This window comes from Dioscorea cayenensis, chromosome 26 (assembly GCF_009730915.1).
Source record: "Dioscorea cayenensis subsp. rotundata cultivar TDr96_F1 chromosome 26, TDr96_F1_v2_PseudoChromosome.rev07_lg8_w22 25.fasta, whole genome shotgun sequence".
Classification (NCBI taxonomy): domain Eukaryota; kingdom Viridiplantae; phylum Streptophyta; class Magnoliopsida; order Dioscoreales; family Dioscoreaceae; genus Dioscorea; species Dioscorea cayenensis.
Window position 1 is genome coordinate 806827 of NC_052496.1, and position 23708 is coordinate 830534.

The 23708-nt window shown below is 37.8% G+C and overlaps 6 protein-coding genes across 6 annotated transcripts; 3 read left to right on the top strand and 3 right to left on the bottom strand.

Moving 5' to 3' along the window:
* Positions 1-102: 102 nt before the first annotated feature.
* Positions 103-3330, top strand: LOC120253192 (UDP-galactose/UDP-glucose transporter 3-like). Its single transcript, XM_039261514.1, has 7 exons — positions 103-290; positions 385-482; positions 583-716; positions 862-892; positions 2117-2220; positions 2395-2516; positions 2614-3330. Exons 1-7 carry the CDS (start codon positions 190-192, stop codon positions 3026-3028), a joined length of 1005 nt encoding a protein of 334 aa, XP_039117448.1. The 5' UTR covers positions 103-189; the 3' UTR covers positions 3029-3330.
* A 456-nt stretch (positions 3331-3786) lies between these two features.
* Positions 3787-10014, top strand: LOC120253089 (protein MLN51 homolog). The gene is made up of 12 exons (XM_039261362.1): positions 3787-4573; positions 5861-5954; positions 6099-6310; positions 6512-7347; positions 7609-7717; positions 8202-8321; positions 8671-8723; positions 8886-8934; positions 9056-9120; positions 9202-9280; positions 9577-9668; positions 9761-10014. The coding sequence occupies exons 1-9, from the start codon at positions 4032-4034 to the stop codon at positions 9081-9083; spliced, it is 2043 nt and encodes a 680-aa protein (XP_039117296.1). The 5' UTR covers positions 3787-4031; the 3' UTR covers positions 9084-9120; positions 9202-9280; positions 9577-9668; positions 9761-10014.
* A 988-nt stretch (positions 10015-11002) lies between these two features.
* LOC120253090 (fe-S cluster assembly factor HCF101, chloroplastic) lies at positions 11003-16377 on the top strand. The gene is made up of 15 exons (XM_039261363.1): positions 11003-11192; positions 11265-11390; positions 11484-11626; positions 11705-11755; positions 12138-12293; positions 12497-12640; positions 12717-12859; positions 13240-13309; positions 13405-13500; positions 13840-13929; positions 14016-14069; positions 14423-14546; positions 15189-15313; positions 15918-16040; positions 16152-16377. Exons 1-15 carry the CDS (start codon positions 11126-11128, stop codon positions 16233-16235), a joined length of 1596 nt encoding a protein of 531 aa, XP_039117297.1. The 5' UTR covers positions 11003-11125; the 3' UTR covers positions 16236-16377.
* LOC120253091 (myricetin 3-O-glucosyl 1,2-rhamnoside 6'-O-caffeoyltransferase AT2-like) lies at positions 16335-18147 on the bottom strand. Its single transcript, XM_039261364.1, has 3 exons — positions 17496-18147; positions 16918-17362; positions 16335-16833 (listed from the first exon to the last, which is right to left on the bottom strand). Exons 1-3 carry the CDS (start codon positions 17934-17936, stop codon positions 16430-16432), a joined length of 1290 nt encoding a protein of 429 aa, XP_039117298.1. The 5' UTR covers positions 17937-18147; the 3' UTR covers positions 16335-16429.
* A 566-nt stretch (positions 18148-18713) lies between these two features.
* Positions 18714-19605, bottom strand: LOC120253208 (acyl transferase 7-like). The gene is made up of 2 exons (XM_039261534.1): positions 19566-19605; positions 18714-19504 (listed from the first exon to the last, which is right to left on the bottom strand). Exons 1-2 carry the CDS (start codon positions 19603-19605, stop codon positions 18714-18716), a joined length of 831 nt encoding a protein of 276 aa, XP_039117468.1.
* Positions 19606-20099: 494 nt separating this feature from the next.
* LOC120253209 (bifunctional abietadiene synthase, chloroplastic-like) lies at positions 20100-23609 on the bottom strand. The gene is made up of 12 exons (XM_039261535.1): positions 23526-23609; positions 22905-23395; positions 22563-22780; positions 22349-22469; positions 22153-22265; positions 21852-22081; positions 21640-21752; positions 21438-21536; positions 21127-21342; positions 20913-21051; positions 20546-20803; positions 20100-20471 (listed from the first exon to the last, which is right to left on the bottom strand). Exons 1-12 carry the CDS (start codon positions 23607-23609, stop codon positions 20163-20165), a joined length of 2391 nt encoding a protein of 796 aa, XP_039117469.1. The 3' UTR covers positions 20100-20162.
* Positions 23610-23708: the final 99 nt, after the last annotated feature.

Here is a 23708-nt window from a genome sequence, read left to right on the forward strand (position 1 = left end):
TCCAATACCACACTGCCACGCGTCAAGTGTTACGTTTCTCCTCCCGAATCCAATTCCTACAAACCGTTTCCCAAGACTAAATTTATTCCGCGTCTTCGAAGCTTTCCCTCAAATCCATTCCCCGCCCTTCTTCTCTCTATCTCGCCGGTGATCGCCGGAGCTAGTATTTCTCCGGCGGAGTCCATCGGAATGGAGTATCGCGGCGGCGTTGGCCGGGTCCTCGTCCTTTCCTTCTGCATAGCCGGCATCTGGTCCGCCTACATCACCCAGGGCGTCCTCCAGGAAACAGTGTGAGTTTTCTCTTCTGATTTCTCGATCTCTTCTTTTCTAGCCTCGCTCCCGATTTTCTCATTGTTTTTGATCTTTTTTTATCCTTTTCTTCAGGTCCACGAAGAGATTCGGGCCGGATGGCAAGCGGTTCGAGCATTTAGCTTTCCTGAATCTCGCGCAGAACTTGGTTTGTTTCGTCTGGTCGTTGATTAGTAAGTTTGGTGAATAGAAACTGCTTAAATTTGAGAAAAATTTCGGGTTTTTATGTTTTCTGACAATGTTCTTTTTTGGTGTGATTTTGATTGGGACCAGTGCTGAAGCTTTGGTCAAGGGGATCGTCATCGGGGGTAGCTCCGTGGTGGAGCTATTGGAGCGCGAGCATCACCAACACGATTGGTCCCGCGATGGGAATCGAAGCTTTGAAGTATATTAGCTATCCTGCTCAGGCATTGCCCTATCTCTATCTATTCATTCGATCCGATCAAATGTTCATATCCATTGCTTGAACATTGATGCATGACTGTGAAATGATCAGTTTGCACATCAGTTTTACTGATTCTTTTTTTCGCTTTGCTCATTCTGTGCATGCAGGTTCTTGCGAAATCATCAAAAATGATTCCTGGTGAGTCTTCTTCTTCTTTATAATTTAAATTATTGAATAAAAGTGTTGTCCTTTGTGAATCAGCTTGTTGTTTCCAATTATGTTCTTTGGAAGCCAAAGTTTTCTCTTTTACCTTTCGCTGGTTTTATTTACCATAGTATTGTTTTGTGGAGTTCAATCAGAGTTTTTGTGACAAACTTGAGATATTTATCATAGCAGGTGTTGCATCTAGTTTTAGTATGAACACAATCTGTTTTAAACTCCATTTATTAGACCCTGATTCTATTCAAAATGCATCCGCTCCTCTGTTTGATCTTTTGAATGCTTATTCGATTGCTCATACAATTGTCTGTTTGTGATCAATTTATGATTTTGCATTCCTTTAATATATGTCTTATTTTAAGAAAAAAATGTTTTTTTTAGCTTTTTTTGGCAAGCTGCTGTAAGATGTGGAAGAGTTCTTTAGTACTTATTTACCATGTTTGTTTTCATTGCCTACTGCGTTTGGGCCTTTCCCATTTTCCATATCTCGTTGTTGCTTCCAAGCAGTTTAGGCCTCCCTATTAATGTTTCATCATCATGAGGGGTGACTGTCATGTTAATCCGTTACTTAGTCTATTTAATCACATAACGCAACAGAAGTAGCTTTACACTTCTTTTGTAGTACCACCATCACATTTTATGCAGGACATATTTTTTGTATAATTTTTTTTTGCTTTTCTTAAACTTGTCTTCTCTCCCCTCTAAATGTTTTTATCCCTAACGCATGGCAATTGAATCTCAGCTTGATACTTCCTCATGTAAATGGTGATTAAGAAAATTTTTAGCTTTTGCTGATATATATCAATTAGCTTGTGAAATATGTAGTCTTGTCAATGTGGGGTCAGGATGGCCTTCATTGTTTAATATACAAACTGTGCTTTTCCTTCTGGAGTTCATTACCACCATTTACATAATGTCAAGCTGCCAACAATATCTGCCCTTTGTAATATTTTCCCAGTCAGTTGCTCTGAATTTGGTATTAATTCTCCATCAGTGGCTAGGATGTTGGCACTATCTCAGAATAAATGCTCGACTTAAGTGATTTACTTTCAGCTAACATGCATTGCCTATTTCATAAAAATATGAAGTTTAGATTTTTATTCATGCTGTATATGAATAGAATCACTTGTGCTTCATTGTTTAGGGAAGTGATTAGATTGATAGTCACCCTGACAAATTCATGAATACTTGATCTTTTTGCAGTTATGCTGATGGGTGCACTTGTTTATGGTATTAAATACACCTTTTCTGAGTATTTATGCACTTTCCTGGTTGCGGGAGGAGTCTCAGTCTTTGCACTGTCAAAGGTAAATAGCTCTCATCAATTTTGGATATTTAAAGAGGGTCTGCAGTGACACTTTCATTGCTGATAGAAACTGTACTTTGCTATTAGATACCCTTAGTTGCAATCTAGTTTTTAAATGCTAGATTGATTGCTTTAGTAATAAGCTCTTACTGAAATGTTTAACCTAATTTTGTAGACAAGCTCAAAAACCATTAGCAAGCTTGCTCATCCAAATGCTCCCCTTGGTTACGGGCTGTGCTTCCTGAACTTGGCGTTTGATGGTTTCACAAATGCAACTCAGGATTCTATATCAGCACGGTAATGTCAAGTTTTAAACCACCCGAATAATGTCAAACCGAACAGAAATAACAAAATCTGAAAAAAAAAAAAAACTCTCTTGAATTCTTCTACACAGGTATCCAAAGACAAGTGCCTGGGACATAATGCTGGGAATGAACCTATGGGGAACCATCTACAACGTTCTCTTCATGTTTGGTTGGCCTAATGCAAGTGGTTATGAGGCTGTGAGTTTCTGCAAAGAACATCCAGAAGCAGCATGGGACATCCTCATGTTCTGCCTGTGTGGTGCAGTTGGACAGAATTTCATATTTTTGACCATCAGCAGATTTGGTTCCCTTGCAAACACTACCATCACTACCACCAGAAAGTTCGTCAGCATTGTGGTGTCCAGCCTTCTAAGTGGTAATCCCCTCTCCTTTGTTCAGTGGGGTAGTGTGTTCATGGTTTTCTCTGGTCTTTCATATCAAATTCTTCTCAAGTGGAGGAAACTCAAGTCTTCTGAGCAGAAGAAGAAGAAAAAGGGTGTATGAAATGAAAGGCAGCTTAATTTGTTCTATCTTTTTTGTTGAAGCTCTTTATTGCAATGTAATTCTAATTATTCCCCCCCTCCATTTGTTTAAGAAACAAAGGAGAGTGGTCAGCTATTCCGGCTTTCATATGTAGGTAAATTTACTACAATACTGATTAGTGTAATTGAAATATACTGTCTTACAACTCACAAGCATTTGTTCATAGCTTTGAGCTATGAGCTTGTGATGAGAGAAGAGATTGTACCAGGGTAAACTCTTTTGGGATAAAATTAATCACATGCTCTGTGTTGTGGTGTTTTTTATTTTATTTTATTTTATTTTTATATGCTAATCATCGTGCTTTACGTTTAAAATTTTTGTCAACAAGTACAATAATTTACTCCATAATGTTGTCATTATTATTTCATAATAATATTAATCATTATTCTGTCGGGCTAATAAATAAATTTTAAAATTTCAAAATTTAATTAAATAAAACTATATAATACTTATCCAGTTATCCTTGTCAAAAGATAATAATTCAAAAAAAAAAATCTAATCGTCATTAATTCAAAATCCAGTCAAATCCTTGTAATTTTCACTCCAAAAAAGTAAATTCAATCAATCATTTAAAGTATGATTTATACGCGAGAATCGAGTTAGAATAGGAATAAAATTTTAATATTTTTAAAACAAATATAAATAAATAAATAAATAATAAAAGGCAGAGAAGGGTCTGGTGTTTTGATAATAAGGATTACGAAGGGGGGGGAGTGCAAAGTTGCAAACTGAGTAATAATAAAAAAACGTACGAGTGCAGGGATTCCGCTCGCCATCTCATTATCAGCGCGCCCCGATTTTTCTCTCGCTACCAAAATATCTCTCAATCTCCGACACTGGCGATCCATAGATCGCTTCTACATCTCTGTTGGTAACCCTAGATCTTGAATTATCCTTCGATTTTGTCTGGTATTCGGGATTAGGGTTTGAGTTTTTGGTGGAATTGGGGTGTTTGGGCTTGGGTATGGCGGTAGAGGGAGAGGAATCGGATTATGAGAGTGATCCGGAAGAGACGTTGCGTCCAGTGGCGATGCGGCGGCGGGAGGCGAGCGATGATGAGGAGGGTGAAGGATCGGATGCGGGGGAGCGGGTGACTAGGAGGGTGGTTGGATCTGATGGTGAGTCGGATGGAGAGGGTGGGGCTCCGGTCTACGAGGATGATGATGAGGGTGAGTTTGGGTCTGAGGAGGAGGAGGAGGAGGAGGAGGAGCTAGAAGGTGCAGGAGAGGAAGAACTTGGAGAGGAAGCCGGGGTTGAAGATGGCGCCAATGGTGTTGTTGGGGAAGGAAGGAGCAGTGCTGAGACGGCGCAGGAGACTGGAGGGGAATCATTAGAGTATCGGAGAAACGATCAGGTGGAAGGGGAAGAAGGAGGAGAAGGGGAGGAAGGGGAGGCAGAAGGGGGCGAAGACGAGAAGAAGGCTAGCGAGCCGTTTGCCGTCCCAAAGGCTGGGGCTTTCTATATGCACGATGACCGGTTTCAGGAGAATGGCCGCGGGCGCCACAGGTGATTTTCATGTTCTTTATTCTTTCCATGGTGTTGGAGTCGCTCATTGCTGTATTTTTGGGCCCTAGAATGAGTTCTCAATTGTTCTCCTTTATGTGGTTTTATTTTTTGTGGAAATTGAGCACTTTTGCATCTTCTTAGATGATTAGATGAATGGTCTTGAGGTTTCGTACAAGCTTGTCTAGTCTCGGTTATAAATTTATTCACTTTATGATATGTTATTGGATTCTTAATTACTCTCTGTGATATACCTAGGGGTTTCCAATGTGGTTGTTGTGGAATTCGAGCAGTTATGCATATGATAAAGTGCTTAGGTGAATCTCTTTGAGGTTATCAACTAGTCTGTCTAGTCTCAATTGTTATAAATTTATCCACTTTATGATATTGAGTTTTCAACAGGGCTCTGGTCAGAACCATCAGCTGGAATAACATTCCTTACAATTATGATATAGCTGTAGTTAGTTGTATGGGCTTGAAGGTCATCAAGTTATGTGACACTAGCACTTGCCCTTGCGTTTGTTGTTTACCTTGTAGGTCAGGCAGTGGGTGTTTTAACCATTAGAAGTAGAGTTATGGATGCTAAGTCGCTTTAGTTCCTCTTTACCCTGTGATGCGGTGAAATAGAACTGGTGTTGATGTGGTTTTCAGTTGCATTATTCTTTGAGGAATGGTTTGTCATTGGACTGAGTTGGCTTCCTAGTCTGAAGCGGGTAGCCCTGTCTGTTATTGATTTGAATTGGTCATTTGATTGATGTCTCAATTGCCTAATCTAGGATATCACTTGATCAAATGGGGAACTAAGCTGTGTATAGTGCAGGCCTCTCTCTCTCTCTCTCTCTCTCTCTCTCTCTCTCTCTCTCCCTCTCTCTCCTCTTCTCTTCTCTTGTTTGTTTTCTTCTCAAGTGATCACATATTGGCTAGCGTAGGTTGATGATGTTGTATATTGTTCTTCTTCAGTTTCATTCAATGCTGTTGGTGGTTTGTTATTATCCTGTAGAGTGCTATAGGTATGGTTTATCTAGGAAGCAGCAGCTTCCACATTTTTTGTGATGGTAGTTGTGTAGTCTTCCATCTCCCTTAGATCGGTAATGTGCAATAAACATCCTCATGTTTAATCTTATAATTTTTTTCTGAATCATGTAGTTCATATGCTTGTTATTTTATCTTTTCTTGCATTAATATTCATTATTAATTTGAACTGTTGCTAACTTGAGTTATGGTTTGTCTATGATTTTTATTTACTTATTTGAGAACTAATTTTCTACACTTATAACACTCTTCATTCAGGAGACTATATGCTGGGCGGAAGCTGTGGGAATCGAAAGATGAGCGGGCCTGGGTGCATGATAGATTTGAAGAGATGAATTTGCAAGATGATGAGGTGAGTTCTGGTGAACTTTTATCCTTTTATAGTCCTTACTGCTTACCCATTAGTCCATACCTCTGTTTTGCTGTTATGTGGTGTATTTGGTTGTTCTTTATCAAACCCATAGTTTTAAAATGTGCATTCTTACTTGAATGTTAGGAAAAGAGAATGCCTAGAGGGCGTTTTAGAGGTCGTGGCAGCAGAAGAACAAGAGGTGCTGGTCGTGGTTATGTTCGGGAAAAAAAGCCTCAGGCTTTCAATGATGAAAACAACCAAAATCGAGCATTCAGAACTGTAAGGGGAAGAGGGCCAAGACGATATGATACACTCTTGAAGAGTGACAGTACGAATCACAGAATTCAATACAAGCAGTGAGTTATCCATTTCTTGCTCACAATGCATAATTTCGAGTAACTATTTTTCTTCCCAAGAATGTTAATACTTTGGTTAAGAGGGGACTTGGATGTCCTTTATGTTGGACTTGGACTGTGGGACTTTTTTTGCTGTATGTTTTTTTTTCTTATACCCTCACTCCACAAAATATTGATTTTATTATTATTTGCCTTTTGCAGAGCTGCAAAGCCTCAAGAGCAGACAGTGAAGACTGGCGCAGGGAGACAAATGTTACATTCATCAAACGCACAATCTGAACCAGTCATTCCCAACAAGCAAGTGTTTGCCTCCAGCTTAAGTTCTGCCTCACCACCATTTTATCCCTCGGGCTCTTCCAGTCAAGACATCCCTATTGCTCATAAAAGGGACGGACAACTCGGAACTAGCAGCAAAACTCTTTCATCTCCTATGCATCTGCATGAGAACTTTTCAGCCCCACAACCTGGTTCAATACCAAGAGGAAAAGCGACCATGGAGTCTCTTAACCATGATAGGTTGTATATGGATGACTCTAACCGCCTTGTTGGTAAACCATTGGCCAATTCTCATTTATCAGGGTCTTCACTACCACTGATCAGTGCTGCTCAATCTTCACATTCTGTTGTTCAAGGGAGGGGTCTAACCATTAGTGCACCACTTAATAAACATCCAATGTCATCGATTAACCAAGCTGCTAGGGTTGCTACACAGACACAATCCTCTAATTTTTTGCAGCGTCCTGGTTCTATGCCAGATCAGCCTGCATTAAGAGTTTCAACTCAGCAGCTGGGGTCACGACCCAGCAGTGGATCTCAAACTTCATCTGTCAGTCAAACATTGCCAGGTTTATCTGAAGTTGGAGAGACCGAGTCTCCTCTTGGAGCAAGTAAATCCAAAACTGCACTGGTTGCTAAGGGAAAAACCGGAAACCAAGGAGCGTTACTGTATAATGGAAATCAGGTTATAGGAGGAAGTGGAGCTATGGGTCTTGTCCATGGTGATCAAGGCTTCCCTGGCACTCCAGCACTATTGCCAGGTCTGGTGTTGTTTATTTCTTCTTCTTCTTCTCTTTTTGGAACCTACTTTCTTTTTATTCATGTCTTGAATTATGAGAGTTGGTGAATGTGGAAACTAATTTTCAAACCGGATTTCCTCTTCAAGTTTGAAATCTTCCACTTGAAGTTCTAGACTTAAGTGTTGCCAATAGCTGGTTCCTTTATGTATTATTTCAATTTTAAAACATGAGTGTTTATGTGCTAATAACATTTTTTTTCTTAAATTTTGGTTGCTTTTGCAGTTATGCAATTTGGTAGCCAGCACCATGGTGGCATTCCTGCTGTTGGTATGGCACTTCCAGGATATGTGGCCCAACCTCAGCTTGGGTTTGGGAATTCAGAGATGACTTGGTAAGCTAGTTTCCTTCTTCATTATGTTTAGTTGATTATTGATCTCTCATAGTTGTTGGTGGTTGAGCACACAACTTGTAGAAGAGAAACACATACATTTAGTGCAATGACAATAAACATAGTTTGTCCATAAAATCAATCATGAAGAGACTTTTTCCCTATGGAGTTCTAGGATTTCAGCTGTGTTTTCTCTGCAACTGGCTATTATCTTTAATTAGCTAATTGCTGTATTAATGTGGAAAGTGATTACTTTTGTTTTTAACCCAAACTTGAATTAAATTATTTGTTTATAATAATGTTTTCCACTTTGTGCATTGAAATGTGTAAGAGTGAAAGTATCTTCATATCTTCATAAAACAATGGGAGGAAACAGTTTTCAATCACTAACAGATCCTTTTAATTTTTTCCCCCTTTTGCTCATTTTTTTTCTTTAGCATTGTTGGACATGTTTTGATGGTTGACTGTTTTCCCTTGTTAATTCTAGGGTCCCACTACTTGCTGGTGCTTCTGGGGCTTTAGGAGCATCCTATGGTTCACCTTACATTGCTCTGGATAGTACTTACTTTACCCGCTCTTCTGGACAGTCTTCTTCTGTTGCTTCTCGGTAAGTTGGACTCTGCTGCTATTATTAATGCAGCTTATTGTCTTTTTAACTTTATCAGATTTTTAGCTCATAGATTTGTTTTGCGATGTAATGTTTGTTGCTTCATCAACTATCAAATAAATGTTAATTTGAAGTTGATTTTTACATCTTTCTTGGTCTTTGATGGAGTAAGTTATTGAATTAGTTCTGTGTGTGTGTGTGTGTGTGTGTGTGTTTGTTTCTATGCTTATTCTTAAAATGATTTTGTGTCTTCTTTTGAAATTAAGGGTCTCTCTCTCTCTGTCTCTCTGTCTCTGTCTCTCTGTCTCTCTCTCACTCACTCTCACTTGGCCAATTTTTGTCTGAGCAGGGAGTCTAGTGTGAACAAACCTGCTGACACATGGAAGCAACCTGAAGGATCTGGTATTGTTAATGCCTTCCTGTTCTTTTAAGATGTGAACAAACTTTTGCTTTTTCCTTGTTTCTTGAATTTATTTGGCATGGTATATATATGTATATATTATGTGCATATATGTATGTATATTTGCATGTATATATTAATATATTTGATCATTTATTGTACAGAAACTGTAAGTGATGAATATGGGCAGCGCCAAAAGAATAAGCCTCGCAGGTATGTGAACTTTTAACATCAGCACTAGTTTGTTTGCATGATTTTTGATTTCACGCATGTTGCAATTGATTAATTTTTCTATGTACTGATTCACATTTGTTGCCTTTTTGCATTGTGATAGATACTCAGAGATGAGCTTTGGCCAATGAAATACATGAAGATGGAGTTTATGAACTAGTGCTTAAGGTCAGTGGGTTGAAGATTATCTACTCTAGTGACAGAGCTGTCATATGCTAGAACTTACAAGGGCACTTATTCTTTATTCAGGCCCATGACCTAGCCCTTTGTGATAATTCAGCTTCCAATCTGGAACACTCTGGGTTGTTTTCGCTCCAAGATATTCTAGGTATATGCAAATTATGTCTTTTTTTCCCAAGAAGCATTTCTTCTTTCCTTTTTTATTGCCGAGTTTCATCTTATTGTCTTCATTATGTTTACTGTTTTGAAAGTTAAAGTTAAAACAGAAAGCACTGCCTGTGTTATTATGGAAATGACATGAGAACTGGTTTTTTGGTTTAGTTCCTTGATGTTCCATCTTTTTGTTCGTTTAATCTTCTGGTCTCTGTGCTCATCGCATGGCTATTATGGAACAACACCTAGTGATTAACATTCATCTTTTATTATGATTTCAACTTGTACCAGTTATGTGTAACGCCTTCTCTTGCTGTGATCGATGCGGGATCCATAACCATCTTGACAGCTGGGGTTGGTGGCATTCTGTTGTTTGATTTTCGGTGGGTGTTCAACTCATCATTTTGTTTCAATATACAATTTTAATGATACAATTCAAACAGATGCATATGATTTGCCATTGTTCATCTTGCAGTTTTCATCTAGTTGTGGTGGAAGCTTGTGACGGATAGAACCTGGATAGGAGAACTAAGAAGTGTTTTTCCAAAGAAAACACATGCCAGTGCATGTGTTTTTTTTTTTCCTCTCATTTTCCCCAATTGTGGATGTGTTTGTTTGTTTGCAGTAAGACTGCTTTGTGGTTCAGAAATCATATATAATGTTGTCTAGTATTTTGGCTTTTATGAGTAAAGACTATAATGCAGTGAGTGGTGCTCTCTCAGTTTGTTATTTGCGCCCCGGTTTTTCTCCTAATGTTCAAGTGCTAATTGCGGCCCAGTTCAGTTGTTCAATAAATCAAGTGCAGTGGATATGATCATATAAGCAGCATTAATGTTCAAGGAGCTCCTATTTAAAACCCATACAAAATTGAACATTTATTCCCCATAATATTATATTATTATTAGTTAATTATTATTATTATTTTTTTGTCTAACAAAAAATGAATATACATGACGTGCGAATAAATAAAAAAAACTTTCACTATTCCTAAATTTCATGTTTGGTTTCGAATTAGAAGTGTTTTCGATTCCTTTTTCTCCCAACCAAAAAATAAAAAATAAAAAATATTGCGAGATGGAATTTGAATTTATAACTTGAAGGGTATGAATCTTGTAATCTATCGACTATTGAACTACTTTACTCTATGCTAAAGGTAACCTTGCAAACTACCGAACTGGTCTATTTCACACCGAAGAATTGAGATAAGGTGGTGGAGGGTTTGAATTATCTTTCAACATAATGGTATTGTGTTGAAATATATATATATTTTTTAAACTAAGTTAAGTGTGTCGAAGCAAGTGAGGTAGGGCAAGTATACACAATGGAGTTGAGATCATTCATATATATAATTATTACTTGCACTTTAAAAAATATGTCATCATTAATTATTTGAACTATAGAGTTTTAATAGATATTCGGTTATCAATAAACTACTGGATTGTTGGTATTGCGTTGATAATTTTTAAAAATTATTGATCTGTCAACATTTACTTAACAATCAGAAAAGATCAAAGTGGCACAAAAAGAAAAAGAAAAAAATATATATATATATATAGAAAATGTAATTTTTTTTAAAAAAATCGAGAAATAATGTAGATTAATAAACAATATTATCCACTTTATCAAAAAATAAAATAAAATAAAAAAATAAAATAAAAAATAAACAATAAACAAAAGCTAGCAAAGAATGCTTATTGGATATAGTATAGATATGGGAAACAATGAAATCTATGGCTCCTAACATCCCTCGCCTCGTTCCATCATCATCATCGATTCATCATCATCTTCTTCTTCTTCTTCTTCTCTCTTTCTCTCTGTCTCTCGGTCTCTCTTTGTGGAAATGCAGCTTCTTCGTAGTCCTCCCGATTTCCCACTTCCAATATCGAGCAGATCTCCATCCTTCGAAGGTACTCTAATCTCTCTTATCAACTCTTAATGGTGGCCTTCTTCTTCTCTCACTATTCTTTCCATGAATTCAGTTACAAAGAAACCTTCATTTCTATCTACTGGTTCTGCTCGTTTCACTAAAACTCATCCCAATGAGCAATTCACTCGGCCACTGACTTCAAGGAGCTCGGTCTTCACCAGACCTGCTTCTCTTCAAGGTTTTCCATTTCATATATCCTTTTTCTTCTCTTTTTTCCTCAAACTTATGGAGAATAAAAAGAAAAGTTTTGTTTCTCATGTTTGTTTTGCAGCTGGAACTCCAGTACTGTCAGTTGATACAGCAAAGAATGATGTTTTGAATGCTCTGTCCCAGATTATTGACCCGGATTTTGGAACTGATATTGTTTCCTGTGGCTTTGTCAAGGACCTGAACATTGATGAAAGTTTACAAGAGGTAACTGAGATTCTACATGTGTGTGTGCGTGTGTATAAAGTTTAGCCCAATTCTAAATGTTTCCTTTCTCCGTGTCAGGTTTCGTTCCGCTTGGAGCTTACAACACCGGCATGCCCAATCAAGGATGAGGTAATTGGTGCTGGGTTTTGGTTTTTAGTTTTTATGTTTCTATCTCTAGATTGTCTTCAGCTATTGTGTGGTTCATAAACCAACCCAGAAAAAGAAAAAGAAGGAGGTTATTGAACTGCAACATTTTTTTTGGGTGAAAACAAGGTGAAACACTTTGTTTCAAGATATGAACTTTTTTCTCTCTTGACAACGATAGATGCACCACAATTGGTGGTTTGTATATGAATTTGATGCCAGATTATTAAAACAGGGGAAATGTCTCGAAAAGAAATTTCTTTTTCCGAAATTTTGATCTGTAGAATGAGGTGCAGAATAACACCAGTTTGTTCTGCCTCTGATTTCATTGTCTAAAATGTGTTTCTAATCTTGTGTTTCCCTCCAGTTTGAAAAGAAGGCAAACAAAGTTGTGGCTGCACTCCCGTGGGTTAAAAATGTCAATGTGACAATGTCTGCGCAACCTGCAAGAACAGCTTATGCGGGGGAGCTTCCAATGGGATTACAGTCTATTTCAAATATCATAGCAGTTTCAAGTTGCAAGGTGAAACCCCATCAAATTTTCTCACGTTTTAGAGCATAAAAATGCTAAAATAATCTTTAAGTAATAATTTGTTCTGAATATTGATGAATGAGTTTCATGACAAATTAGATTATGCTGTTACTTTTCTTGTTACTTACCAAGAAATCTATCCATTTTTTTTATGGTTACATTTTTAAGACCTTAATTTGATATAAAATACGCAGGGAGGTGTTGGAAAATCTACAGTTGCTGTAAACCTTGCATACACTTTAGCTGGAATGGGTGCTAGAGTTGGCATATTTGATGCTGATGTATATGGTCCAAGTTTGCCAACAATGGTTTCCCCTGAAAACCGATTGTTGGAAATGGTATGTTTTTAGCTAAAACTCATTTCTTGTTTGTCGCAAATTTTGTTCTAATGATCTTGAAGCAGTTGCCCTTTAGAACCCAGCTACAAAGACTATTATCCCAACTGAGTACTTGGGTGTCAAATTAGTTTCTTTTGGATTCGCTGGACAAGGGCGTGCTATAATGCGAGGTCCAATGGTTTCAGGAGTAATCAATCAACTACTCACTACTACTGAGTGGTATGTCTAATTTAAAGTTCTCTTGAAAAGTGCTTTCTACACCGTGTAAATCTTAATAATTCACAACGTATACAAATATGTCGTAAGTTCTAAAAGGAAACAAGGCGCTGATCATCAAGTTGGATTTTTAAAATTTTCCTCGTGCTTACCATTTTATTTATATGAACGTCATCCCATGTTTTATACCATTTGGGTCCTGTTCTAAAGTGCACAAACAAAATTGATAAAATTGATCTGTGTGGCCTACTCTTCAAAACTGTGGGACAGATCATGGAAGTAACATGAATCTTTTCCGGAGGTTTTCATGTAGTGGGTTAAAAGTTGTATGCAAAGAAATCATGGCCCTCTGATGGTAAAGTCCATGCTTCTGCACCATACAGGGGAGAGCTAGACTATCTTCTTATTGATATGCCTCCAGGGACGGGTGACATCCAGCTTACATTATGCCAGGTTTAGCTTTTCCTATCATTTTCGATTGATATCTATCATGTGAGCCTGTTCAGTGTCATCTTCTCTTGAATGATGAATATATAATCAAATTTCAGATAGCTCCCTTGACTGCAGCTGTGATTGTGACCACTCCTCAAAAGCTAGCGTTCATTGATGTTGCGAAAGGAGTTCGTATGTTTTCAAAGCTTAAGGTTTGTTCTTCAGTAGATGGTAGATGCATGATATAGCATTCAATATTTATTGAAGTTACTTTTAATAAAACCACTACCTTGTGTAAACATAAATACTTACTGGTAGTTCTCCATTCTGTGTCAACTTGATGGATATGGTTGCTCTTGCTTGTTTACGTAACAAATTAGGTTTAAAAGCATTATAGCCTTGTACCCTAGTTATTAGTGGCCTGTCCATATTCCAGATCAATGTATGGGTGACTGTGTTTGAATAACTTAATTTATATTTTTTGTTTGAGTTGTATTGATACAAACATCTGGGACAAGTGTTGATCATTTTGATCATTTGTCTGTCTATAGGTTCCTTGTGTGGCTGTAGTGGAGAACATGTGCTATTTTGATGGTGATGGTAAACGGTATTACCCCTTTGGTAAAGGTTCTGGTGCTCAGGCATGTGAATGGCTAAATGTTTAGACTTTCATTTCCGATCTGATTTTCTATAGTTCCATAATCAGAATTTGTTCCAATTTATGCAGGTCGTGAAGCAGTTTGGGATACCAAATCTCTTTGATCTTCCAATCAAACCAACTGTATGTTCCACCTTATGTTCTATGATGTACATCCTTATTCTGTAGTCTGCCATTTGATTTCGACATGTATAAATTGATTTAGCTCATGGACAGTAACTCACTTCTCTACTACAATGGATTAAAAAAGCCCTAATTATCTATTTTTGAATTCTAATTCTATTTTAGATTCATCTTTTAATGTTTATAAGGGCTCTGATTTTGAAATAAAAAATAAAAAAATAAAGATGGCACTGTGTTCTACTGTGTGCATTTTGAAGTATCTTATATTGAATTTCTTGAATTATTATGTTAGATTATCAAATAATTTTCTGCAGGAAATTATAACTCATATGAAAGTGATTGTTTTGTGACAGTTATCAGCATCAGGAGATTCTGGAATGCCTGAAGTGGTTGCTGATCCTCTCAGTGAAGTAGCCAAAACATTTCAAAATCTTGGTGTTTGTGTCGTTCAACAATGTGCTAAAATTCGCCAACAAGGTGATCAATATTTTGCCTGGAATTTCGTTCCCTAAAGTATAGTTTCCTCATTGAATTTGCTGCATGTTATTCTTTGCAATGAAATTGTAGTTGTATATTTTATTTTAAAATTTTAATATCTTTATTACTGGACTTGTTTTGAACTTTTGAATTCGATGATAGAAGGTTTTATTACACTTTTTATAGTGATTTTGTAGCCATTGATCATTCCTTTACTGCTTTATTATTTTCATGGACGTTATAGATAATGGCGTGAATTGCTTGATTTTAGTGAAAGTCTAGAACTCCATTGACTTGAATATTACTTTTCTTTTTTTCTTTTGGAAGCCATCATTTCGATTTGCTATCTATTCTGTAAGTTGCTCCTTAATGCCCAACTCCACTGTGACACTGACTTGTGAGACATGTAGGTCTTCATTCAATAAAGGAACTTCTTGCTTTGTTGTTTTCCTAGAAAATAACCAGTCAGCTGGACTTTTCTTTCATTTGGCTGTTAGAGAATGTCTTATCTTTAACTGCTATCAGTGAACCATCTTCCAGAGGTCCATGCTGTGCAGGAAATATTTGGACCGCTGCATGTGAACTCTTAATGATCTTCCCATTTACATATAAATCTTTTTTTTTTTCCCTTCAAATTTTCAGTGTCGACAGCTGTAACCTATGATAAAACTATAAGAGCAATCAGAGTGAAAGTTCCTGATTCAGATGAGGAATTCTTACTTCACCCTGCAACGGTGAGAAGGAATGATCGGTCTGCTCAGAGTGTGGTGAGTATAGCATCTTGTAAGAAGTTCTCTGTTTTAGTTGAGAGTATCTTTCAGCTTAAATCAGGACCTATTTATAGAAAGGCATAAAAAGCTCATAGTTTTATATATAAATGTATTCTCAATGGGTGCCAAGAACATTATTCTGTAAAAATCATTATTCTCTGTTGCATCTTGTTGGCAAAAAAATACCTGTATCCATGCACATACTTTCTAGTGACGAAGTATTAAATGACACAGTTTTCTTGTTAAGCTATGCTGTTATAGTTGCTATAACTACGCCTTTCAATCTGCAAGTTGCATAGTGATTTTGTCAGAAACATAAAGATCATTCTAGAAGAGAAGCCATATATAGAAGTAGCCACCAACTAGATGCATTTTGTTCTCCAATAAATTATGAGGCCTTTTGGCGCCGTCTCTGTACATAGAGGTGTCCATGTCATCTGTTTTGTTCTTTTTTTTTTTCCTATATATTTTCTTAACTGTGTTATGAGTACCCACTCCAAAACAAGATGAATGGCCTGGTGAGGTGTCCATGTCCTCTGTTTTTCTCTATATATATTTTGTCTAAGCATGTAATGAATATCCAATATCCACTTCAAAACAGGATGAATGGACTGGTGAGCAAAAACTACAATATGGCGATGTTCCAGAAGACATCGAGCCAGAAGATATAAGACCAATGGGAAACTATGCAGTTTCAATCACTTGGCCAGATGGGTTTAGCCAGGTGAACTCAATCGTCTTACCATCTATATATCAAGCACTATCATTATGCTTTTAGAACACAACTTGAATATATAGGAATTAATTATTAATCATGCACAATAATGTCATGCAGATAGCACCTTATGATCAGCTACAAACCATAGAGCGGCTTATCGATATCCAATCACCGATGTCCGTTAACCTGGATGTTTCCTGAACATTGTGGATATCTGTCTAGGAATATTACTGACTGCTGTGAAGTGTGTTCTGATTAGCTCTTGTTTGCAAATATATATATATCTATTTGACAGACAGGAAAAAAATTAAGTTGTTCAATATATATAACGTACGTACTCCAATACATTAATGAATCATGGTTCATGACCGTGGATTATAATTTATAACTAAGAATTAGAAACTCATCATCTCATCATGAAACGCAGCAAGATGCTCCTTCATAACAAAGCGCGCAGTGACGCGCGCGCCACTTGAACTCGCAGGTGGTCGAGTCAAGAAACCAATGACCACATAGTCAATCATAGTGCCAACTCCACTGTGCATTTCCGAGCCCCAACCAAAATCCACATCCGAGAAGCCAACGTTCCTCCAATCCGTGACATGCATCAGGGCGTACGTGTTTCTCACCTCATATGGGTCCTGCTCAAGCTCACCCTTCGTCCATTTCATGAACTCAACTCGTAGGTTCTCTTTCTTGTCTTGGATCAAGCTCACAAGCTCGCTTATCGGCGCTCGCTTCACCCTTTCGCTGCTCACCGTGACATACGGCATGTACACGCAGTTGCCGTAGTAGCCACCTGTTGTTGTACACTAGTACTAATTAAAGGTCCATAAAAAATAAGATATACATATATATATATATATATATAAAAGATCATCACCTTGTTTAAGGGCGTGCAACAATGGACGTATGTTTGCTGTGAAGCTGAAAATAACTGGAACCTGTGGATCAAAGTTGATGGCTCTTGTTCGGCTTTGCCATAGTTTAGCTGCTAGCACATCAAACGTTGTACATTTTATTCCTGTTTCCTTTGTAACTTGGTTTATTAAATGGTCAATGTGGTCTTGGGGAATGTCTAGGATGGTATCCTCAAGGTTGAAGTTAAGGCGTGTGAAAGGTGGTGGTGACACCTGGGAATGGTGTTGTGGGGTTTTGGTTGGGATTGGGATGACATCACGTTGCCAAATTGGGTCAATTGTTGGTCGAGTCAGACCTCTTGCCATCTCACCCACCGCTTGTAGGATTTGGCCTAACCCAACACCGTCAGTGATCATGTGGTTGTATCTGGTACCCACAGCAAATCCACCGCATTTAAACTCCGTCACCTAATCACTTATTATCATATAATTAATGAAACATCAAAGGCTAATTGATGTGTGACCACAAATTAATATATATATATATATATATATATAATTAAGAGAAACAAAAGAATAGTGGTGTTTAGTTCTATATAACCTGAATCATGAACAATGGGGGAGCTGGTTCTTGAGGATGAGGAAGATAAGGAAGGAGGTCATCTATGGGAATCATCAGAGGACGCTGAAGGAAGTTGACGTCTTCTAGTTTACATTTAGCTTGAGCTTCAACAAAGTAGACACCATCCCCAGTGCAAGCAATCCTCAGGTCATCATCGCCGGAGTGAACAAGCCTTCCGGCGAGAGGGTAGTAGAAGACTAGAGCTCTAGAAATGGCTCTTCTTATCACCTTTGCTGGCTCACGGCCATGCATGAAGACGTGCAGGGTGTCAGTGTAGTACCTGAATGGTGGAAGTGTGTCGATTGATGACAAAAGAAGGATGTGGGATGGTGTTGGTTCGCTGGGTCTCACCAGCTGCCCGGCCGCTGGTGCTGCAGGTTTGGTCACTAAAGGTGTTGTTATTTCGCCGGGTTTCATCATGTTTGTGAATTAATGTTTTTTTTGTTTTTTGTTTTGTTTTGCTGCATATATGATATATATGCTTGAAAATCAAGGTTGGGGTACATTGAATGTGGGGTCCAGGTGCTTGCTTTATGTGCTGGATGCCACTTACTTCAACCCATCCATCGTACCCACTTGTTGTGATTTTGATAAGAATTTTTTTATTTTATCTTTCTCAATCAGCATTGTTAATTATTTTGTGTTCCTTTAGTTACTGCTGAAGAATGATCATGCGAGTTCCTTGAAATAAATAATCTACTGTCATCTCAGCTACCGTGCTCTGCATTAATATGATTATAAACAACACCAAAAAGAATAATTAAAAATAAAAAAAAAACTCTCTTTGTACTGCACTTTTCCCCACATCTTGTTGGGCATATTGTTTTTTTTTTCCACCCATGTCTATCGTTTGATTTAGCTTGTACATTTTTAATAAATATATTTATTCACCTCAAATAAAAATAAAAATAAAAATAAAAATAATAATAATAAAAAGCTGAAAACTGATTTGTAGAGCATTAATTTTGTCCACATTAATGGTTTGTGCCTAAGCCCATCAACTGCAAAAGCTTTAGAAAAATTTTGTAATAAATATTTATGTATTTGATTTGTAGAACTAAATATAAATATATAAATATAGGAGGTTGTGCTCTAGCCTCTAGGGTATGGTATATACCCTAGAGCGAACTATCAATTTTAAGGTACACATATCAATTTTAAGCGAACTATCAACCACACAGAAAGCCTTCAAATGCGCTAATTACAAACTTTATTAATCTCATCACGGAAAGCCTGCAAATGCTCCTCTCTAACAAGTCTTCCAGAAATTCTAACACCACCCTCAATCTTAAGCGAACTATCAACCACACAGAAAACCATGTGGTCACTATATCTCAGCATCCCACTTTGAACAGGTGGACCCCATCCATAGTTCACATCTTTACTCCCCAACTTGTCCATATCAGTTACCACAATGGTTTTATAGTTAGAGGCACTTGCAATGATGCTCTTATCTGAATGTTCTCCATCTAACCATTTCCAAAATTTTTCAGAAATCTTCTCCTTAGCATCAAGAATCCACCCAACAATGTCAGTCACTGATGCCTGCATGATCTTGGAAGCCGGAGCTGTAACTAGTGCGCGGTAAGTGCAGTTACCATAGTAACCTTCATAGCCAGGAATCAGCTCATGCAGTAATGGTCTTGCATTAGAAGGACAAATAAGATGGAAATCTAGTGTTTCTGCATGGTCTGGATTAATAGCTCTTGTCCTGCACTGCAATAATACAGCCACAGTAACATCAAAGTCGGAGCATGTTCTGCCGGTCTCTTTCAAGAATTCCTCCTTCATTTTGTCAAGCTGGACGTCCAACGTGGAAAATTCAAGGTGAAGGTTGGGAATGGCAGATGAAAATTCAAGGTGAAGGATGGTTGTAAGAGATAGGCCATAAAAGAGCTGGAGAAGATAGTCGCAAGCCTTACGGGAACGCTTACGGCAGTAAGTCTCATTCGTAAAGTCTTCTGAATATGTTACTGTCCAGCTTACGACTGTAAGCACTGAACAGTAAGTTTCGTTGTCTACTTATTGTGACTTCCCTTACAGACGTACATTGTGATTGTAAACTCCTCTGGATGGTCCTTACAGGCATCCTTACGGGAGAAAGCCTTGCCCGTAAGATCCTTTGAATTGACTCTAAATCCTCCTTACGGGCATAAATATGCCCACAAGGTCTTCTGGACTATACTTACAGCCGTAATTAAAACCAACCATAAGTTGCCCGTAAGCCATCCAGTTTGCTTTTTTCTAGTTTTAATGATGCCGAGAAAGCTCCAACTTTATCGTTTTCGGTATAAATTGTTTCTTTTGGATCTCTCTCGCCTTTAAGCACTACCCTAAGTCTATTAATGCAAAACACACAATATTTAGAATTGAATTCCACACTATGGTTCTAATGTATGCCAATGAGTATACAAATAGATATAAAATAAATGAACAATATACACTCATCACTTTCTATCCACAGAAGAAGCAACAAAGCAAAAAGTTAATGAAACAAAGCAATAACAAGAGCACAAAAATTAAAATAAACCGGAACTGAGTAGACAAAGACTACCCATCCACCGGAGAGGTGGATGGGAAAAATAAAAAGTATTATTAATTTATTTGAATAATTGCACACTCATTGTCATTTGTGTGCGCTTGTGTTCAAACTGGAGTCTCCATTGCCGTGGTAAGCATCTGATTTGCAGTTGTTGCTGCTGCAGAACAAGTCTCAGTGATAAATCCATTGAAGTTAGTGATCTTGGCGTGCTCGAACATGAGCCTGCGAAAACGGCGAGGCACTTTACTTGGCTTCAGATACTCGTGTACCAACTCCTCAACCATCTCCTTCATCATCTCTTCTATATTGCCCACTGCCTCTGCTTCATTGCATTTCTTTCCCTTCATGTAGTACTCTACTGCAAGTCCTACTCTTCTCCTTGTCATCATCTCTTCATCATCATTCTTTTTATTCTAAAATAATTAACATTATTAAGATCAGAAAAACTATTTGTAATGATAATCACAGTTAACGATATAATATACACCTTGTGTTTTGTGACATCATCCAACAGGCTTAAGAACAGGGCCATCTTGTCATGGAACTTGGAGCGGCTGTCCAGGCATTGAAGAGTATGATCCTGAAGTTGCTTCCCCATGAGAAACATGGCAGGAACAACTCTCATGCCCACACCACTCACTTCTTTCTTGTGTTCCATGTATTCCTCGAAGCTCATTGACTGCATCAGCTTATCGTCCTCTCTCAATTCCCTGTTCCTCATGTATGCCTCAGCCTGCTTCACTCTCTGTGCGCCACACCAATGATAAAATTAAACCCCTTAAATATCATAACCGTGTTGAAGGGAAGGGAACGGAAGGCTTTTCATTTCGGTATTTTGTCTCAGTATTACTTACCATGTCATGTAAGTATGGAAAAATGTCCCTTCCTTGTGCATTGCTAGCCTGGATTGCCAGGTCATTCAACGTGTCATGCATTGCCATGAATAATCCCTTCAGTTTAAATGGGAGACTACACGCAAGCGATTGATTCCATCTGCAAAAACAGTACTAAAGCTTATTCTAATATTGTATAATTATTTATTTTTAGCGGAAATTTGAAGTTGCTTACTGTTCAACTGCTTGACAAAATAGTCTCAATTCGTGAAGGTATTCATGTCTCTCAAAAAGATCTCTCAGGATGTTCTCAATACAGTTGATCTTTGCATAGGCTGATCTACACGCGGCATATTCTGGCTCGTAAACTGCTGCGGCGATAGCATAATACACCTTCTTAGGAAATACAGACGACACTAAAGATTCATCAAAGTCACAATTTTCCCGCCATCTGCTAATACAGACATTGTATTACAAGATGCATATGGTGTAAAATCACTGACATATAGGAAGAACTCTGTTGTTCTCAAAGAGAACAACACTCACCGAAGAATAAAATTCATCTCTTTGTGGTACATTCTCTGCAGCATGTTGTAGTCTAACTTGGCAAGTTCCATATAAATGGGATTATTGACATTGGAAATTCTGATAAGAACATGTTTATTTAGTTTGTCAGAGGTGTAACTATGATTTGCATATATTACTGCTTATTAGTTCCATTGGAATGCATGCACTCTAAGCTAATTACCGGTATACAGACTTGCCCAACCATACATCATTCTCACCATAGTGCTTAATGTACTCTCTTACATCAAGTCTCTGAAGGCTCTTTATCCACGGATTTTGCATAACATGGTTAATCTTTTATTAATGAACAAGTAGAAAACATTAGATTGAGGAAATTAAGTTAAGGTCTGTATATATATAAATATACATATAGTAATATAGATATAAATTCACCTCTTCCTTTAAGGATTTCCTTAAAGACCACTTATCTTCCACTAGGTTGTGTTGTGCACAAGATTTGAGATAGTCCTCTGCAAAGGCCTTGGCCTCTCTTAAAATTCTCTCTCCAGGGAATGAAATCTGAGACAATCTACACAAGTTAAACATATCTGAAACCCCTTGATGTGTCTCTCCAGGGAAGCATATGAAATTTCCATTGTCATCTTTGAAGAGCTCCAGGACATCTGTTTATGCATAAGATGTAACTAATTAAGACATGATTGATTATTGTGTCATTGCAAAGAAAAAAGTTTACCTGGAGAAATGGGATAACCATGCATTCTCATTAACCGAAGGGCCATGCATGTGTCATCGATATCAGGGAGTGTAATGTCTCTTCCCCAGGGCACGCCTCGTTTGCCATTGTTCCTGCATTAGTTGCAAATACCAACATCCCAAACAAATGTTAATCCTAATCCATTCCATCAGTTGAACAGTACATGTGGCCAAACCTGTACACATAATCAAGAACATCAGAAATTTCTTCACTGAAATGGCGATCAATGCCCAGTCTCTGAATTGTATCAACCATCCAAATGCGATCAAAAATGTCAATAGGATATACGCAAGGAGCTGGTGGTAAGAACAGAATCATGACTTCAGGATTGTATAAATTAACAGTACTGTTTGAGATAGGTGAATAATTTTTTTAGTCAGTTGAATTACCGTGATCACCAAAATGGTTGACAATAAATGTCAGGAACTCTAAACACTTGGTGTCACCAGTCATCATGTAAGCTGCAGCAGTGGCTGAGGGTGAATTAAGGAAACTCCCATTTCCACACTGCAGCTTCATAATCTTATCCCATTGGACCACGTCTTGCAGTGCTTCCAGGGAGTGTAGCAATGTAGTATGAACTGAATGCAACACGTCCAAAGGGATCCTGCCAATGCAAGTGCTCCATTACATACAATTAACACCACAAATATATAGATATGTGTGTGTGTGTGTGTGTGTGTGTGTGTGTGTGTGTGTGTGTGTGTGTGTGTGTGGATTAAATAACTTGCCTTTTAATTTTCTTCTCCCTCATAATGTGAATCTTCTCAAGACAAAGGAGGTCATAAGGAAGTGCAAGTCTGATGTTCTTAGCTTCATTGAGCATTGAAGGGAAGATGATTTCAAAACCAGCTGTCATGAGATTAGCTGTTTCCTTGTCAAGATCTAAAACACAAAGCCTTAAGAAGTGAAGTCCTTTGGCAACCTGCTCTTCTCCTGCTTCCCATTTCTTGAGTGCAAGAACACATGCAAGAGTGCACACAAGCCTGTCATAGAGCAAGAAAAAACTGGGTTCTCCCCATGAGCCATCTTTGTTCTGGTTCTCAATAATCCACTTCAGAGTCATTGGATACTGGGGCTTCTTTGGGTTATCTAATGATGGTATCCTGGCAATCCATGCTGTGTCATAAGCTGATGGGCTTATCTCCCCATCATTCATCAGTTCAAACTTTTCTTTGATTTTCATTATCAATGTGCCCATCCTTTCTTCACTGCTGTTTGGCTGCAACAATATAATTACAATTACGTGTGGTCTCATAGTTTATATATGTACGCATGAATTTATCGTAAGCTTCCTTGTGAATATAATACAGTTGTGGCTTGGGTTTTTGGAAGCAGCTAGTAAAGTTTACCTTGCTGGGGTTGTTACATTCTGGTAGTTCAAATTTCTCAGATGTTAAGAATTCTTGTGCTTCCCTTGTATATTTAGGGACCATATTACCTACACGTGCAACTTGAGTTACAATAAATAATAAAATAGACTTCCATGTAAATCTTGAGGAAAGCATATATATATATATATATATATATATATA

Excerpts from the sequence above, each read along its gene's own strand:
- LOC120253192 (XM_039261514.1), top strand. The coding sequence starts at position 190 with ATGGAGTATCGCGGCGGCGTTGGCCGGGTCCTCGTCCTTTCCTTCTGC. Across the intron at positions 291-384 it reads GGCGTCCTCCAGGAAACAGT|GTCCACGAAGAGATTCGGGC; the intron begins GTGAGTTTTCTC and ends CCTTTTCTTCAG. Across the intron at positions 483-582 it reads TTTCGTCTGGTCGTTGATTA|TGCTGAAGCTTTGGTCAAGG; the intron begins GTAAGTTTGGTG and ends GATTGGGACCAG.
- LOC120253089 (XM_039261362.1), top strand. The coding sequence starts at position 4,032 with ATGGCGGTAGAGGGAGAGGAATCGGATTATGAGAGTGATCCGGAAGAG. Across the intron at positions 4,574-5,860 it reads AATGGCCGCGGGCGCCACAG|GAGACTATATGCTGGGCGGA; the intron begins GTGATTTTCATG and ends CTCTTCATTCAG. Across the intron at positions 8,935-9,055 it reads CAAAAGAATAAGCCTCGCAG|ATACTCAGAGATGAGCTTTG; the intron begins GTATGTGAACTT and ends GCATTGTGATAG.
- LOC120253090 (XM_039261363.1), top strand. The coding sequence starts at position 11,126 with ATGCAGCTTCTTCGTAGTCCTCCCGATTTCCCACTTCCAATATCGAGC. Across the intron at positions 11,627-11,704 it reads TTGATGAAAGTTTACAAGAG|GTTTCGTTCCGCTTGGAGCT; the intron begins GTAACTGAGATT and ends TCTCCGTGTCAG. Across the intron at positions 14,070-14,422 it reads ATCTTCCAATCAAACCAACT|TTATCAGCATCAGGAGATTC; the intron begins GTATGTTCCACC and ends GTTTTGTGACAG.
- LOC120253091 (XM_039261364.1), bottom strand. The coding sequence starts at position 17,936 with ATGATGAAACCCGGCGAAATAACAACACCTTTAGTGACCAAACCTGCA. Across the intron at positions 17,363-17,495 it reads CCCCATTGTTCATGATTCAG|GTGACGGAGTTTAAATGCGG; the intron begins GTTATATAGAAC and ends ATAAGTGATTAG. Across the intron at positions 16,834-16,917 it reads GTTGCACGCCCTTAAACAAG|GTGGCTACTACGGCAACTGC; the intron begins GTGATGATCTTT and ends GTACAACAACAG.
- LOC120253208 (XM_039261534.1), bottom strand. The coding sequence starts at position 19,605 with ATGCCTGTAAGGACCATCCAGAGGAGTTTACAATCACAAT. Across the intron at positions 19,505-19,565 it reads GAGGAGTTTACAATCACAAT|TCGTAAGCTGGACAGTAACA; the intron begins GTACGTCTGTAA and ends CAGTGCTTACAG.
- LOC120253209 (XM_039261535.1), bottom strand. The coding sequence starts at position 23,609 with ATGGTCCCTAAATATACAAGGGAAGCACAAGAATTCTTAACATCTGAG. Across the intron at positions 22,470-22,562 it reads CAACCATTTTGGTGATCACG|CTCCTTGCGTATATCCTATT; the intron begins GTAATTCAACTG and ends TCTTACCACCAG. Across the intron at positions 21,753-21,851 it reads GGAAATCCTTAAAGGAAGAG|ATTAACCATGTTATGCAAAA; the intron begins GTGAATTTATAT and ends CATTAATAAAAG.